The sequence below is a fragment of the Podarcis pityusensis genome, assembly GCF_964106645.2.
Source record: "Podarcis pityusensis genome assembly, chromosome: 15".
Lineage (NCBI taxonomy): Eukaryota > Metazoa > Chordata > Lepidosauria > Squamata > Lacertidae > Podarcis > Podarcis pityusensis.
The window spans coordinates 33,300,224-33,316,565 of NC_138040.1; the positions used below are offsets into that span (position 1 = coordinate 33,300,224).

At 49.7% G+C, this 16,342-nt stretch overlaps 1 protein-coding gene across 4 annotated transcripts in view; it reads left to right on the forward strand.

The window, feature by feature from the left end:
- Positions 1 to 4,513: 4,513 nt before the first annotated feature.
- ROBO3 (roundabout guidance receptor 3) overlaps positions 4,514 to 16,342 on the forward strand; it is a 335,111-nt gene continuing 323,282 nt past the window's right edge. For all 4 annotated transcript variants that reach the window (XM_080982318.1, XM_080982319.1, XM_080982320.1 and 1 more), the window contains exon 1: positions 4,514 to 4,700. In XM_080982318.1, coding sequence (XP_080838444.1) covers positions 4,529 to 4,700 — 172 coding nt within the window. In that variant the 5' untranslated portion in view covers positions 4,514 to 4,528. The remainder of the gene's footprint in view (positions 4,701 to 16,342) is intronic.

Sequence of the window (16,342 nt, forward strand, 5' to 3'; positions counted from 1 at the left end):
TCAGAGTGAAGTTAAGGCTGCCAGAGGATTACCAGTGGGCCCTTTTCCCAGGACTTCCTCAAACCCTATTCATTGTTTTAGGGACATAAAAAAGGTACATGACCACCGACAGTTCAGTCCAGTCACAAACGACTCTGGGGTTGCGCGCTCATCTCACTTTACTGGCTGAGGGAGCCGGCGTTTGTACATAGTGACATGGAATTCTACTCAGTATTGATCCAGAGCAGAACTCTGACGTATAGTTAGCAGAGCAACAACTTAAACATGTTGTAGGATTCCCAAAAATAGACCAGAGGCAATTGTATTTCATCCAGCAGAGCTTTACTGCTATTGAAGGCAAATGAGCATAATGGTTACAAATCCAATACATTCAGGATTGGCCCTGTCCATAAGAAATCCAGTTTGCAGCAGACTTAGCTTAAACTTACAATAACTTGTAATAAGTCTAAACCTTAACACTACCTGTGTACAGAACACCACACCAGGAGGAAAAGAGATAGAAAGAGAAAGTGAAACCTAGGCTGTTTCTGGCCCTCCTTTTATAGTCAGCATGACCTTGACTAAAAGGTAACAGATAGGAGAACTTGTTTAAGCCAGCTGTACTCAGCTTCTCTGAAGGTATAACTCAAACATCATGTACTTGCTTGTTTCTTTCACACAGAGAAGCTTCCAGAACCCTCTTGAATTAAGTAGAACAGGAAAGATCTCTACACATCAGATCTATACTTTCTGTACCAAGAAATGCAAACTGACACATAGGTCCAATCAACAGTCCATACAGCTTAGTGTATGCTGAATGGCAGCAGCTCTCCATGATTTCAGCCCTACCTTGAGATGCAAGGGTACAGGAAGGAGTACCTCTGAGCACATACAGAGTGTCCTTTCCTTAGTGCTTCCAGCAGTGGTGCAGTGTGCCAATTGTAGGTTCTGGACACGAGCATGTCCTTTCCTTGGTAACTTGTATTTCTTCACTTCCTGCTCCCTTTGGGACTCCTCCTGATCATTCTGCTGAGTGGGCCCCTGGGCACCACTGGCTCTGAGTCTGTTTACATAAACCTTCTACAACACTTACCTGCCTCTCCTTTCTCCCACCCTCCAAACTCATGTTCAGAGCCTGCTTCTTCCATGAAGCACTAAATGTTGGATGCTTGCATTCACCTCTTCTGCCATTGCCTCACTCTCCCCTTTCCCTGTTGTCTTTCTCTCCCCGCCCCATCTAAATGTATTATACACCTCAGAGTCTGTCTTTTTGCTTGTGCTACTTATTGCCATGTATACAATGGCAAGGGTCATCGTAGCTCAGTGGCAGAGCACCCACTTTGCATTCATAAGGTCCCAAGGTTCAATACCCAGTGGCATCTCCCAGTAGGAATGGGAGAGACCCCTGCCTGGAACCATGGAGAGTTGCTGCCAGTTGGTGCAGGCAGCACTGCACTAGGTGGAACAGATGGATTCAGCATACAGCAGCTTCCTACATTTCTGTGTGCTCATGTCATTAAACAATGAATAACAATTATTATCTGCTGTACAGCCGCTGATTGAAAACTCCTGCTGCATTCTGCTGGCTCTTTTCCCCATGGCTGGGCAGAGCCTTTGCAGGCTCGCTGCCATTCACAGCAATGCAGGCAAACACAGCAGAAGTGACATTTACGATGGAGTGTCACTCAAAACGCTGACTCTTGCACACTCAGCCGCCAAGTGATGCACATGGCTGGCGGGAGGAAGGCAGGATTTTGCCTTCACGCTCAATATTTCTATGAGCAGGCTCTGAGGAATGCCTAGGCACCTGGGATCGAGATTTGAGGCTTTCAGGTTAGGAATAAGCACATTTCAGGCCCAGGGACATCTTCCCAAAACAGATTACTTGGCTCAAGGCTGCTGAGCTGAGCTTAAGAGCAGCACCACACTCCTTGGCAGCAAATTCCACTGTCGAACAGCTCTTACTGTCAGGAAGTTCTTCCTAATGTTTAGGTGGAATCTTCTTTCTTGTAGTTTGGATCCATTGCTCCGTGTCCGCTTCTCTGGAGCAGCAGAAAACAACCTTTCTCCCTCCTCTATGTGACATCCTTTTATATATTTGAACATGGCTATCATATCACCCCTTAACCTCCTCTTCTCCAGGCTAAACATGCCCAGCTCCCTTAGCCGTTCCTCATAAGGCATCGTTTCCAGGCCTTTGACCATTTTGGTTGCCCTCCTCTGGACACGTTCCACTTTGTCAGTGTCCTTCTTGAACTGTGGTGCCCAGAACTGGACACAGTACTCCAGGTGAGGTCTGACCAGAGCAGAATACAGTGGCACTATTACTTCCCTTGATCTAGATGCTATACTCCTATTGATGCAGCCCAGAATTGCATTGGCTTTTTTAGCTGCCGCGTCACACTGTTGGCTCATGTCAAGTTTGTGGTCAACCAAGACTCCTAGATCCTTTTCCCATGTACTGCTCTCAAGCCAGGTGTCACCCATCTTGTATTTGTGCCTCTCATTTTTTTTGCCCAAGTGCAATACTTTACATTTCTCCCTGTTAAAATTCATCTTGTTTGTTTTTGCCCAGTTCTCTAATCTGTCAAGGTCGTTTTGAAGTGTGATCCTGTCCTCTGGGGTGTTAGCCACCCCTCCCAGTTTGGTGTCATCTGCAAATTTGATCAGGATGCCCTTGAGTCCATCATCCAAGTCGTTGATAAAGATGTTGAATAAGACCGGGCCCAAGACAGAACCCTGTGGCACCCCACTAGTCACTCTTCTCCAGGATGAAGAGGAACCATTGATGAGTACCCTTTGGGTTCGGTCAGTCAGCCAGTTACAAATCCACTGAGTGGTAGCATAGTCAAGACCGCATTTTACCAGCTTCTTTACAAGAATATCATGGGGCACCTTGTCAAATGCCTTGCTGAAATCAAGGTAGGCTACATCCACTGCGTTCCCTTCATCTACCAGGCTTGTAATTCTGTCAAAAAACGAGATCAGGTTAGTCTGACATGACTTATTTTTCAGAAATCCATGCTGACTATTGGTGATCACAGCATTCCTTTCTAGGTGCTCACAGACTGTTTGCTTAATGATCTGCTCCAGAATCTTCCCTGGTATTGATTTATATCCCACCTTTTTCTCCCAGAAGCTCAAGGCAGTGTACGGGGCTTTCCCCCTCCTCATTTAACCTACCCTGTGAGGTAGGTTAGTCTGAAAGGCAGCGAATGGCCCAAGGTCACCCAGGGAGGTTCATGTGGCCAAGGGGAGATTTGAACCCTAGTTTCCCAGGTCTCTAACCACTGCACCACAATGTCCCCTGCCTGAAATCCCGGAGAGCTCTTGCCAGTGAGTGTGGACTGTACTGAGCCATACGGTCTAATGGTCTGACTTTGGAATTGATGGAAAGTTTAGGAATGTTGGAAGATGCCTTTTCTGCTGGGTCAGACTATCGGGCTGCTATTGCCTACATAGAGATGACACTTGGTCTAGGTTTGCTGGCAGAGGAGTTCCCATCACCCGTTCCCTGGTCCTGTGAAAACTGGAGAAGCCAGGAATTGAACCTGGAAACTTTACATTACAGTGCATAACTTTAGCATTACAGAGCACGTGCTCTATCACTGTCTCTTTCCTTTCCCCACATCAGCAACTATCCCCCCCCCCCCCAAGTCAGCATGGTCCCAAATCCCAGCATGGTCCTGGTGGCAGGCATATGGGCATAAGCATTATTTATTTTAGGGGGCCAGGCTTTGGGGGGAGCAGAACTGAGTCACCTGCAACGCAAATGGTCAGTTAAGTATTTTTATTTATTGATTTAGGAAGAACAGCTACACCCCCCTGGCCAGGCAGCCCCCTTTTACCTACTTCCCCTTCCTACCCCCACACTCAAAGCCCCCCTTCTCTTTGACTTCTGCATTGTCAAGGAAAGTGTATGCAGGTGAAAGAGTAGCAGTGCAGCCGGAGAGAGGGGCAGCATTCCAAACTTGGCCGGATTCCTTTCTCGAGCGGCCAGCTGCAACCACATATTGATTTATCATTCGATTTCTACCCTTCCCCATTTCCTCCGCACGACAGCCATGCAAGGTGGGTCCGACTGAGAGACGGGGACTAGGCCAAGGTCACCCAGGGAGCTTCGTGGCCGTGTGGGGACTTGAACCCCCAGCCCTCTAACCACTGCACCGCGCTCTCCTCCTCTGCCCCTTAGCAAGGCGCTTCTCCTCTCTCTTCCCACCTCCTCTCCCTTCTTCCCGGCCGAGGGAGGGAAGGAGGGAGGGAGGCAGCGCGCTGCGTCTCCAGGGAGGGTTATTAATCCAATAATTAAACATTTATTGGTGGCGGCACCTGCTTTCCGCCTGCCCGGCCCCCGGGGGAGCGGCCAGCCCGGCCCAGCCTCCGCAAGGCAGGCAGGAGGAGGAGGAGGAGAAGGAGGGGGACCAGAGCGAGCGGCGCGGCAGAGCAGCAGCGGCGGCGCCGCAGAGGCAGCAGCGGCGAGGCTCTGGATGCTTGTGCGCTCGGATGCCAGCACACGCGGCGGAGCGCTGGAGCGGCGGCGGCGGCCAGGATGCTGCGCTACCTGCTCAAGACGCTGCTGCAGATGAACCTCTTCGCCGACTCGCTGGCGGCCGGCGACGCCCTGGCCAACTCGTCCGAGCTGCTCCTTGGTCTCAACTCCTCGGCTCTGGCCGCGCTCAGCCCCAGCCTCCTCGACCTGGGCAACCTGACCAGCCTCAACGGTGAGGGGCGGCGGGGCCCCGGAGGGGACCGGCACGAAAGCTGTTTCTTCCCCCCTTCCACCCACCTCTGGGATGCGGGTGGGAAGCCAACATGGGATATGGGGAGGGAGGAGGGCGCAGGTGGGAGAGAGATTAAGACCCGGGGCTTTGCTTTCCCCTCCCCACCCACGTGAAGCTCTTCTCACCCCTTAGCCCAAATGAACGTGTGAACGCCGTTTGTGCCCCCGCTCACGCGTGGGCACTCTGTGCATGCTCACGAGCACGCTTCTTTTCTCGCGGCTGGTTTTGCGGCGTGGGGAGCGAGTTCAGTTTCGGGCAACGATCCTACTACAGTATACGCACCGACCTGGGAGAAAGTCCCGTCAGGTTCTGTATGTGCAGCAGCGGCTCGTTATGTGAATGCACCAGGGCTGGGCTTTGTAGCATCCGGCCAGTGGGGCGGGACGGGGAATGGGGGTGTTCCCAGTTGTGGCGGGGCAAGGATTGTTGAGGGCCGGGGTGAGTGGAGAGGATGTTCCTCGTCTGAGCCCCGTTAGAAAGCGGGAGAAGGGAGCCCACATCCCAACGAGTGTCCATGCAGAAACTCGGGGCGATCCTAGCGCATAGCTGCTCGTTCAGACATGCTTGCGTCTCTCGGGAGTGTCAGAGGACAGTGGGTCTGTGTCTCATCCTAGGAATCATGAGTTCGCCCGTCTGTCTCTGCCCCCAAACTCGCGTCGACGAGACGCACCCATCTCCCATACATGTTTCTGGCGAATCGGAGCGTTTTCCAGGTTCAGACGGACGCGTTGCGAGCATCTACTGGGGCAGAAGCGCACGTGAGATTTGCTGGTTTCCTGCCTGGGACTCTTGTGTGCTCCCCTCGCCACTAGACCTTCATTATTGTGCATAGCCCTTCTGGCGTGCCTTTAGTAGCAAGATGAATTTGAAGGGGTGGGGGTCATCTGCACGCTTACTCAAGAAGTCCCACGGATCTCGTATTCACTTGCATAGGATTGCAGCTGACCATCTTATGCGCGCACAAGGGAAGAGGTCCCCTTGAACTCAGTAGAACTTACTTCCGAGTCAGCATGCATAGGATGAGACTGCAGCAGGGATCTGTTCCCTAGTGAAACCCAGATCCTATGCGCCTTCACTCAAAAGAAACCCTACCCAAGTTCAATAAGAATGAAACTTTCAGTTAGGGCTGCAACTCTATACACGTTCACGTGGGAATAAGACCCGAGTTAAGGGTGCATAGTAGGACACTTCCTGCCGGGTTGCAAATCCCAAGCTTCCCAGCCGAGGTCCGATGCCGGAGGTCAGTCTTGAAATACCCGAGATGAAAACGAAAGTGCCTCTGAGCACATGCAAAGGGCAATCCTCTCATCTCGTTGCAGCCTGCCCTTCACGCTTGTCAGGGGGCAGAGTCTTCCGGTCAACTTGAGCTCCGGAATTTCTTTTCTTATACGTGATTCCAGCGTGTCACTGGAAATCCTGGCGTGTTCCTATTCTAATTTCATCTAGGCTGCGTGCATAGGTGTGCGAGTGTGTACACACACGCGCGCGTCCCAGGATTTTGTGCGCGTGCACTGCTCAGGTGTGCATTTGGCCGGCGTGCATGCTTGCTTGAGCTTCCCCACACCGGAGTTTTAGAGCCACTCCACACTTTGCACGGAGGCAAACCCGGGTTTGCCACCGGGTGTCCGGTCAGTAACCAGCTGCAGTCAATCGGGGCGAGTCCCCCTGGCGAGCCTGTCGGAATAGCGCACGTGTTTGCACTAAGTGGCCATGCGCTGCTGCAGAGAGCATCTCCCTGCACCACTCACTGCCAGATAGGCGAGCCCCTAAGTGGCGTAAGATGCGCCCGTTCCACGAATGCAATTGCCAGACCTGGAATAAAGGTACTGCTGATGGCTGTGCAATGATGACTAGTTATTAAGATGCGGAGTGTCCTGATAAGCTGCCGCATCGTCTTCGGGTTAGAGGATGTCGATACGGGCAGCGCTCCTCGCTGTCACTCTCGGCGTGTTTTATTTAAGCGGTTGTTTCCTGCATGCAGCTGATATGAACTGTAAATTGGCCAACCAGCGCCCTCTCTTGGAAAAGGTTGGTAAACACCAAGCACAGCGCTGCTTTCCCTTTCCCCTAAAGACTTGCTGTACTGATATTCAGGAAATTCAGGAATGACTGTGTAGGTAAGCCCAAGCAATTACACCGAGAAAACTTTTCTCAAACCTGTGCCTATTTGCTAATAATAGACAAGCTCTTGACTCAAGTTACCCGAATAAGAAACAGACCTGTGGCTCAAAGATTTGCACATCTGCTTATGTGATGCCTCACAGTGGCAACTTTAAAGCAGAGAGGAGGAGACTTCGCCCCTCCATATAATATTGAATTCCTGGTACTAACTTCAGACCCCAGTCAGTGGTCAGGGATGGTAATCTTTGCTTTAAAGGAAGGGGGAAAGGGAAATACTTTCCCAGTCTTAGAGAAAATGCAAATCATGTTCATGCCATACTGAGATGTGATGGGATTGTGTATTTTATTTCATTTTATTTTAATTTGCCAAACCAAAAGAAGGATTCGTGAATAGCTGGCTCCTGGCCCATTCAAACGATTAGTCCTTTTATCTATGCAATACAGATGATTTCATGAACCAAATGCACATGATCAATTATTCTTTCAAACAAAGCAGGGGTCCTTATTTCTATGGCAACAGGCATCCTCAGTGTCCAGGTAAGTGGTCTGCAGAATCCAGTCTCTAAACACACTGTGCTTTCTAGGAATTAAGTACTTGAACATGTCTTTGCTTTTTCCATCTTGGTTAATTGAGCAAAGTCCATGCATTCCTCAGTAATGTATTGCAGTTACGGTAATTAGTGAGCTGTCATACTCTGCAGTTTCCTTCCTCTTGGGGTATTGTTAGAAGCACCATTCCAAATCTCAAGTTTCCTGCCTGTAGGAATGTGCCCTGCCATCATTGCCCAGTAGCTGTCAGATTCACACAACTGCTTGAAGTGGTGAAGTTGGGTCTGGGCTTACACACTGGGATGGAGTGGGAATTGGTTCCCCAACTGAACAAAGAAAATGAGTGTGTCCGGGAGAAGGCTAAGCCCTACCTGACAATGCTAGTTCACACCTGTGATGGGGAAGGAGAAGGCCACTGGACAACCTTCCCATTGCTTCTAAAATGTCATCATGCACTGCCAAACTATTTTCAAACCTGTCTTGAGAATCTCGTGGCTTAGGGATATTGGTTCTTTTGTTTCAAAAACCGGAATGAAAGCAAATATTCCCAAGGTTTAAAAAACTGTGTTTGGTGCCAAATCTTGTGCCCTGGAGTGTGTAGGCACATCATGTAGTTGGACTAGGAATGTCTTATGTAAAGCTCTGCAAATAGCCCCATCCCAGATACAGAAGGGAAATGCCAGGTGAGACTGAAATGTTTACAAATGTTGATGTTTGTCCTGCCACGGGCAGAGTTATGAAGTAACATGACGCAAAGAACACACAAGTTGTTTTCAAAATTATTAATGTGAACGTTACAGAAGGTCTTGTGTATTATTATTATTATTATTATTATTATTATTATTAACGCCACCTATAGAGCGTCATCTATGCATAAAATTTGACAAGGGGGAAATGGGAAGGGAGCAGAAATGAAGGCAGGGGGAATGTGCTCATGCTTCAGTTACGTTCACTTAGACAGAGTTGCAGGTGCAATTGCAATAGAATGGGGTGGGGAACATTTTTCAGCTCGAGGGCCACATTTCCTTCTGGGAAACCTTCCAGGGGCCACATGTCAGTGGTGGGCGGAGCCAGAGGCAAACATAGGTGGAGCAACATACATAAATCTCACCTTTCTGCAGTAGGCTGGCTTCTACACATACTCAGATACCCACCTCTGTCCTCCATCTAGGCAAGCTAGAGGTGTTCTCAGAGTCAAAGGACTCCTTCTAGCCTGGCAAAAACATCCAAGGAAGGTGTGAAGCAGATACGGTGAGGGGGGGTGGCCTGGGGAGAGGGGGCGTGGCCTAGGGGAGAGTCCCAAGCACCAAGAAGAGTGGAATGGAGGACTGATTTGTCCCTTGAGGCTGAGATTCCCCACCCCTGAAATAAGATATGAAAACTAGGTGATGGAAGGAAAGGAGGGAGGGGCTGGATGAATGATGGCTTGTGCTTCATCCGTCACTGTTCACAGGATAGCTCAGCCGGTAGAGCATGACAATCTTAATCTTGGGGTTGTGGGTTCAAGGCCAAGTTGGGCAAAAATATTCCTGTATTGCAGGGGGTTGCATTTTAACCTGTATTTTATCTTGTTTTCTTCTTTTTCTTTCCCCCCCTTATTATGTTTTTACTGAAATTTTATTGATGTTAGCCGCCCTGAGCCTGGCTCTGGCCATGGAGGGTGGGGTATAAATAAAATTATTATTATTATTATTATTATTATTATTATTATTATTATTACTATTACTATTACTATTATTATTATATGACCCTCCTGGTCCCTTCCAACTGTACAATTCTATGTTCAGTCCCTCCACCATCCCAGCAAACTGGCTTTCAAATAGATTTAAAAAAAAAAATAAATTAAAAATACTCTGTTTTAGCTGTTTGAGTGTACAGAGCTAGTGTCATGCTGGTGTTTTTAACTTACTCCCTTGTAATCTGTTTTATGTTGATATTCATTTTCTCTGCCAGCCTTTGTAAGCTGCTCTGATAGCTGTGGCCGAAGAGTGCGTAATAAGTGGCAGACAACCATTCAACAGGTGTAGCATTTCCATCACTGTATATGCTTGTTTGTGGCAGCAGTGGGAAAGCCGCCTTCATCTGTAGAATTTCTACCTGCTCCCACAGATCTTACAAGCAGGCATCACTGGAAGGAGGGCACCGTTTCAGCCGGGCAACCTGTTTGCCCTGAAACTGTGACTTCTCAAAGTCCTGTGGGCCGTCTGCTACAGTGCATCTATGTGATGATGCAAGAAAGGTGAAACTTGAAATTATAGGGTCACTGGTAAAAGAATAGCTAAATAAATAATAGAGGAGAGTCTGTGCCGACTGAATCAGTCACTCCCGGAGTCGTCCCTTTTTAAATGTAAATGAAGCTGAACGCTGAGCACTTGCTCTCTGTTGGTGTGCAGTAGAGACCTCACCCTGGCCTCCTTTGGGCTCCCTGTCATAAACAGGAGGCACTTTTCATTAGCATTATTAATTAGTATTGTTATTAATGCAAATGAGGGCAAGTGCACAGAATCGCAAATCTTTAAGTCAGAAGGGACTGCTGGGACAATGCAGTGTGTTTCAGACCAGCTGAATGGATTCCTTCCCCCTCCCAGTATGTAAATCAAGCTCATTAAATTATGTTTGGATAAAGCCTCATGTCTTTATAGATGGCTGTCCATTCTTTATCCTCAAAGTGCAAGTGATGGAGAATTTACTTTTACCACCCCTGGGCACTCTGTGTCAGTGGCTATTTCAGCTCGAAATGTGCCTTGACTTGAACTTTCAATTAACCAACTTTAATTGGCATCCATTTGGGCCTTATTAATTCCTTCCACTGTCAGATTCATGAGGCTTTATTAGCCAGTATATTTATGCCCGTGAACGTCCTTAAGTATCAAGCTGCATCTCTGTAAACTAGACGGCTTGAACTCAACACAAATCTTTCCATAGTGGTTTTAGTTCCTTTGCACTTGGTGCTTTTGTCTGCAGCTTCCCTGCTCCCTTGACTGGCAGGAACTTCCATGCACACAAGCAGCAAGCACATAAGAATGCAATCAAATGCAATTTCTTGTTAAAATGCCCCATTCGTCCTATAAGCTCCCTTTAAGTGACAGGATTGGCCAGATGAGTCACTGTCTCCCTCTTGTGGCTGTACCATGCAATTGCCAATGACTATCCTACCCACGTTCGGGACGTGGGTGGCGCTGTGGGTTAAACCACAGAACCTAGGACTTGCTGATCAGAAGGTCGGCGGTTCGAATCCCCGCGGGGTGAGCTCCCGTTGCTCGGTCCCTGCTCCTGCCAACCTAGCAGTTCGAAAGCATGTCAAAGTGCAAGTAGATAAATAGGTAACGCTCTGGTGGGGGAAGGTAAACGGTGTTTCCGTGTGCTGCTCTGGTTCACCAGAAGTGGCTTACTCATGCTGGCCACATGAACCGGAAGCAGTACGCCGGCTCCCTTGGCCAATAAAGTGAAATGAGTGCCGCAACCCCAGAGTCGGCCACGACTGGACCTAATGGTCAGGGGTCCCTTTCCCACGGCGTTTGAAGAAGATGGGTCTCTGCCTCAAGGAACCTACAATTGGAAATTTAAAATGGAAAGCAATGTGACATGGGAGGAGAGGGTAAACAGGGGGAAGAATATAGTTCATGGGTGGCATCCAACCAAATAGACCTGCTAATGCAAGGATTTCCGCTTGTGAAAGGGAGCTTTCCCACCCTCCTCTCCCCACAATAGATTTAGGGGGGCACATGGGGCACATTTAGGGGGGCACGTGGGGAGAGGGGAGGCGAAGCTCTTTTGCGTAGCCAAAAGTCCTTGTGCCAGCAGATCTGTTTAGCTGCTGTGTGTTCAAATGCTTGCATTCTCTCTCAGCATTCAAAGCTGACCTGGTAAGAACAATCACCTTTACCTCTGTGCAAGATTCATCTTCTGAGATTTACAGTCTAGCATTCTATCCTGACACCAGCTGACCTGATAGAATGCCCTCCGCAGAGAGCCCCACACTATCATCTTCAAGTACAGCTCTCCACGGCCTTTTCATTATAATGGGTACATCTACTAAGTCTCTTTAGATTCTTGCACTATTTTATTCCCCTGGCTGCTTCTCAGTTAGCTTTAGCTGCTGTGTATTCCCACCCTCACCCCCCCCCCCGTCTTGCTTTATTTCTAATTGGTTTGAGTGTCTAATTTTTTGATTGCATTTCAATGGCTTGCAACGCTCCAGGGAACCTGGCTGTGTACAAATGCAACAAACAAATAATTAAATACTGATTCCTACCTGCTGAAGAAATAATGTAAATACTGGAGCCTACTGGCTAATGTAGTGGCCCTTGCCTCAAGAGCAAGTTTGATTGCTGCCACCACGCGTTGTGCAGGATGAATGTTCATAAATAGCCTGTCTGGAGGTGACCTTAGACCCTGGGCTCAATGGTCTTTTATTTTGCATCAAAACATAGCACGCCCTTCCCCTTTTGCATTTGTGGACCCACCTGCTTGTTCTGCAGAATGGGGCCCTGGACTCCAGCGTCTGCCTTGACATAGGAGTCAAAGAAGCTGCATTAAACTGTTGGTGGTCTGGCTTCCTACCGTCTACACCGACTGTTGGCTGCTGTCCAGAAGTTCAGGGGTCTTTTGCAGCCCTACCTGGAGATTGAAACTGGGAACTTGAGCATGCCAGACCCTCCAGGGATGTCCCTAATTTAGAGAAGCCGTCCAGGTTTCTGATTTGATCCAGGAATGTCCTGCTTTCCCTTAAAGGTAGAGGTAAAGGGACCCCTGACCATTAGGTCCAGTCGTGACTGACTCTGGGGTTGCGGCGCTCATCTCGCTTTATTGGCCGAGGGAGCCGGCGTACAGCTTCCGGGTCATGTGGCCAGCATGACGAAGCCGCTTCTGGCGAACCAGAGCAGCGCACGGAAACACCGTTTACCTTCCTGCTCGAGCGGTACCTATTTATCTACTTGCACTTTGAGGTGCTTTTGAACTGCTAGGTTGGCAGGAGCTGGGACCGAGCAACGGGAGCTCACCCCATCTCAGGGATTCGAACCGCCAACCTTCTGATCTGCAAGTCCTAGGCTCTGTGGTTTAACCCACAGCGCCACCCACACCCGCTTTCCCTTAGGATGTCCCTATTTTCATGGCAGAAATGTTGGAGGGTGTGGAGTTATCCAACCCCAGAGCTGTCTGAAGGCAATTCTGTATAGGGAATTAAAAATAAATAAATGTTTTATTATGTTTTTATATACCATATTGGCCCGGATGTAAGCCACACTTTCCCCCCCAAATTCCATCTGTGAAAGGTTAAAGTGTGGGTTATATTTGGAACTGAGCACTGCATGCCTGCCTCCTGACACTACCGCCCTGAATGGGGGATGGGGCGGCTGACGACGGCTTGGGGAGGTAGTGCCAGGAGGTGGGTGCGTAGCGTGCTTGGAACTGAGCGCTGGCACCGGATACCCCCCCCCCCCCGCCTGGGCGGTGGTGCCGGGAGGTGGGCGGCACCCACAAATAAGCCTTCAAATTTAAAGGTGCGGCTTATTTGCGGGTGTGTCTTATATTTGGGCCAATACGGTATGTCAGAAGCTGCCCAGAGTTCTGGAGCAATCCCAAAAGATGTGTGGGGTATAAATGGTAAAATTGTCATTATGGAATGGGATGCTCCCTATTTTCATCGGAGAAAAGTTGGAGTATATGGCATGCGAATGGGACACGGGTGGCGCTGTGGTCTAAACCACAGAGCCTGGGACTTGCCGATCAGAAGGTCGGCGGTTTGAATCCCCGCGACGGGGTGAGCTCCCATTGTTCGGTCCCTGCTCCTGCCAACCTAGCAGTTTGAAAGCACGCCAGTGCAAGTAGATAAATAGGTACCGCTCTGGCAGGAAGGTAAACAGCGTTTCCGTGCGCTGCTCTGGTTCACCAGAAGTGGCTTAGTCATGCTGGCCACATGACCCGGGAAAACTGCATGCGGACAAACGCCAGCTCCCTCAGCCAGTAAAGCGAGATGAGCGCCGCAACCCCAGAGTCGCTGGCAACTGGACTTAACTGTCAGGGGTCCTTTCCCTTTACCTTATGGTATGCGAAGCTGATGCTCTGCCCCTGAGCTGCAAGCCTAATTTGTGACTTAATACCACTTTAATAGTCCGTCAGAACCCCTTACCCTTTCTCTCACTCACCCCCGCAACTGAAAGCAGATGGAGTGCGCCAGTAAATAAAAGGTGCGTTCGAAACGGCGAGAGGCAGGGAGGCTTCCAGCCAGACCCTGCTGCCTCCTAATGAGCTACCTCTATGCTTAGCGTGGAGCATCAGAACAGGCTCCAAAGGGGCGGAAAATCTTTATGCATGGAGCGTGTGCTGCATAAGCAGCAGGACTGCTGCACTGCACAGGGAGATGAGGCGGCTTTATGAGCGCTGGCACTTTCCCTCTGCTTTGAATCTGCCCCATTAGCATAAGCTATTTATCAGGGTGATTTGGCAATCAGGAGAAGCAGGAGCTGTGCAGGGGAAACGGCTGTCTTTAGGGGAGGAAGAAGGAAGGGCAAGAAGGCTCTGTGTGGGGTGGGGTGGCGAATGGGCTTGAGCCCCCACTTCTGCCTGCAACAAGTTTGGTTCCAGGTCCTCCAGAGCCTAGGAGCTAACTCCTATGGGTCGAGGTCCCTTGCCCCCCCCAAATAAAATACAGTCATACCTCATGTTACGTCCGCTTCATGTTACGTTCTTTCAGGTTACGTCCCGCGGTGACCCGGAAGTACCAGAAAGGGTTACTTCCGGGTTTCGCCACTCACGCATGCGCAGAAGTGCAAAATGACATCACACGCATGTGCAGAAGCAGCGAATAGCAACCCGTGCATGTGCAGATGCGCTGCTGGGGGTTGCGCTCTTTTCATGTTGCGAACGGGCCTCCAGAACAGATCCTGTTCGCAACCAGAGGTACCACTGTATTTGAGGGGGCTGGGCCCCCCAAAGTTGATGGGCATTGGCATTCAAATTGTGTGTCGGTGCGCCATGTCATGTGATCAGTTATGTGGGGTGGGGATTACCTGCACCCTCTCCCCAAATATTTTATTCAAGTTGGCACCACTGCTCCGGAGTGGAACTTTGCTTTGATGAACAAATGTCTATATACAGTCGTACCTTGGAAGTCAAATGGAATCTGTTCCAGAAGTCTGTTCGGCTTCCAAAATCATCGGAAACCAAGGCACAGCTTCTGATTGGCTGCAGGAAGCTCCTGCAGCCAATCAGAAGCTGCGGAAGCTGCATCAGACATTGAGGTTCCAAAGAATGTTCGCAAACCGCAACACTCACTTCCGGGTTTGCTGCATTCGGGAGGCAAAACGTATGAGTGCCAAGGCATTCATCTACCAAGGTACGACTGCATACTCATAGAATAGGCCATAGGATTGGAAGGGACCATGAGGGTCATCTAGTCCAACCCCTTGCAATGCAGGAATGGGCTTGAACTCATAGCCCTGAAATTGAGAGCCTCATGCTCTACCAGCTGAGTTACATATGCAGCTATGGTTTCTGGAGAAGCTGCGCTGACAGCTGGTGTTCTAGCCTAGTGGCTAAGGCGAAGTCTGCACCCTAAGGGGACAATAATTTACCCCTCACAGTGCTACAATTCCCAGCACCACTAACAATCTGCAGCTCCCAGGATTCTTGGAGGGGGCAGGAGATGTGCTTTAAACGTGTATGCTGTGCACACAGCCTAAGACAGTGAGCTGCAGATGAGGTTCGAATCCTGCCTCTGCCGCGTGGTCATGAGATGGCCTTAAGTACGCCACTCCTTTTCAGCCTGCATTGCAGGAGGTTGGGCTATGACTCTCTGCAATCCTATCAAATAAGCAAAAACTCTTCCGCCACAAAAGAAATGTTTTCATCTTTAATGGCTGTGCAAATCAGATTGCCCCATGACCAACACCTCCCTACCTGCAAACCAGAGATGCTTTATCAGCCACTAACATTTCCAAACCCGAGCGCACAGCCCTGTTTGTGCACCCATTCCTCTAACCTAGCCTTCCCCAACTGGTTGGCCTCCGGATGTTTTGGACTACAATTCCCATCACCCTGACCACTGGCCATGCTGGGTGGAATGGCTGATGGGAGTTGTAGTCCAACACACCTGGAGAATTCCAGGTTGTGAAAGGCTGCTGGGACAACTACTCTGATGCACTTCACCCCCTTCGCAGCAGCGGTTGCTTTACGGAGCTCTTGCAGATGTTGGTTTACTGCAGGCGTGGGGAGCCTTTGTTCCCCCAGATGTTGCTGGATTACAACTCCCATTGCCCCTGACCATTGGCCATGCTTGCTGGGGCTGATGGGAGTTGTTGTTCAGCAACACTGAGGGGGCGAGGGAAGTTCCCTACATCTGGTTTACGGCCTATGTGTTTCTGAGGGGTGCTTGATGCTCTGCTTTATGCAGGATATAGGCACCCCCCCCCCAGGCAGCAGGAACATTAAAAGACTTTTGCATATGGTTTTAAAAAGCCACATTTCTACTTCTGATGCGTTGACACAGCTGGAGATGCCAGGGTGGTCCCGGGAAGGTTGCATAATTGGTGGTGGCTTTTAAAAGGAAAGGCTTGTTTGTGATTGACAGCTATTAGCTGGGCAGCCTGTGAGTGACAGCATCCTCCCCTTGACTCCTGGAGAGAGCTGTTTTGTCATTGCCTTAGAAACAGGCCCCCTCTCACTGGAGTGCAGCCAGCGGGGATCAGCTGATCCATACGGATCCCGCTGAGGTGGGGCCTCCATGAGATTAGGACATCACCTGTCAAGAGATAATGGCTAACTCTGAGGCTTTCCAGAGACAAAACTCGGCCACAAAGCAAAGCTTACGAGGGATATTGCCAGGCCAGGATCACAAGGGCCAGCTGGAGGGCTGCATTAAGGCTCCAGGCCTAAGATTTCACATCCCTGGTCTACAGTGACTGGGAGGG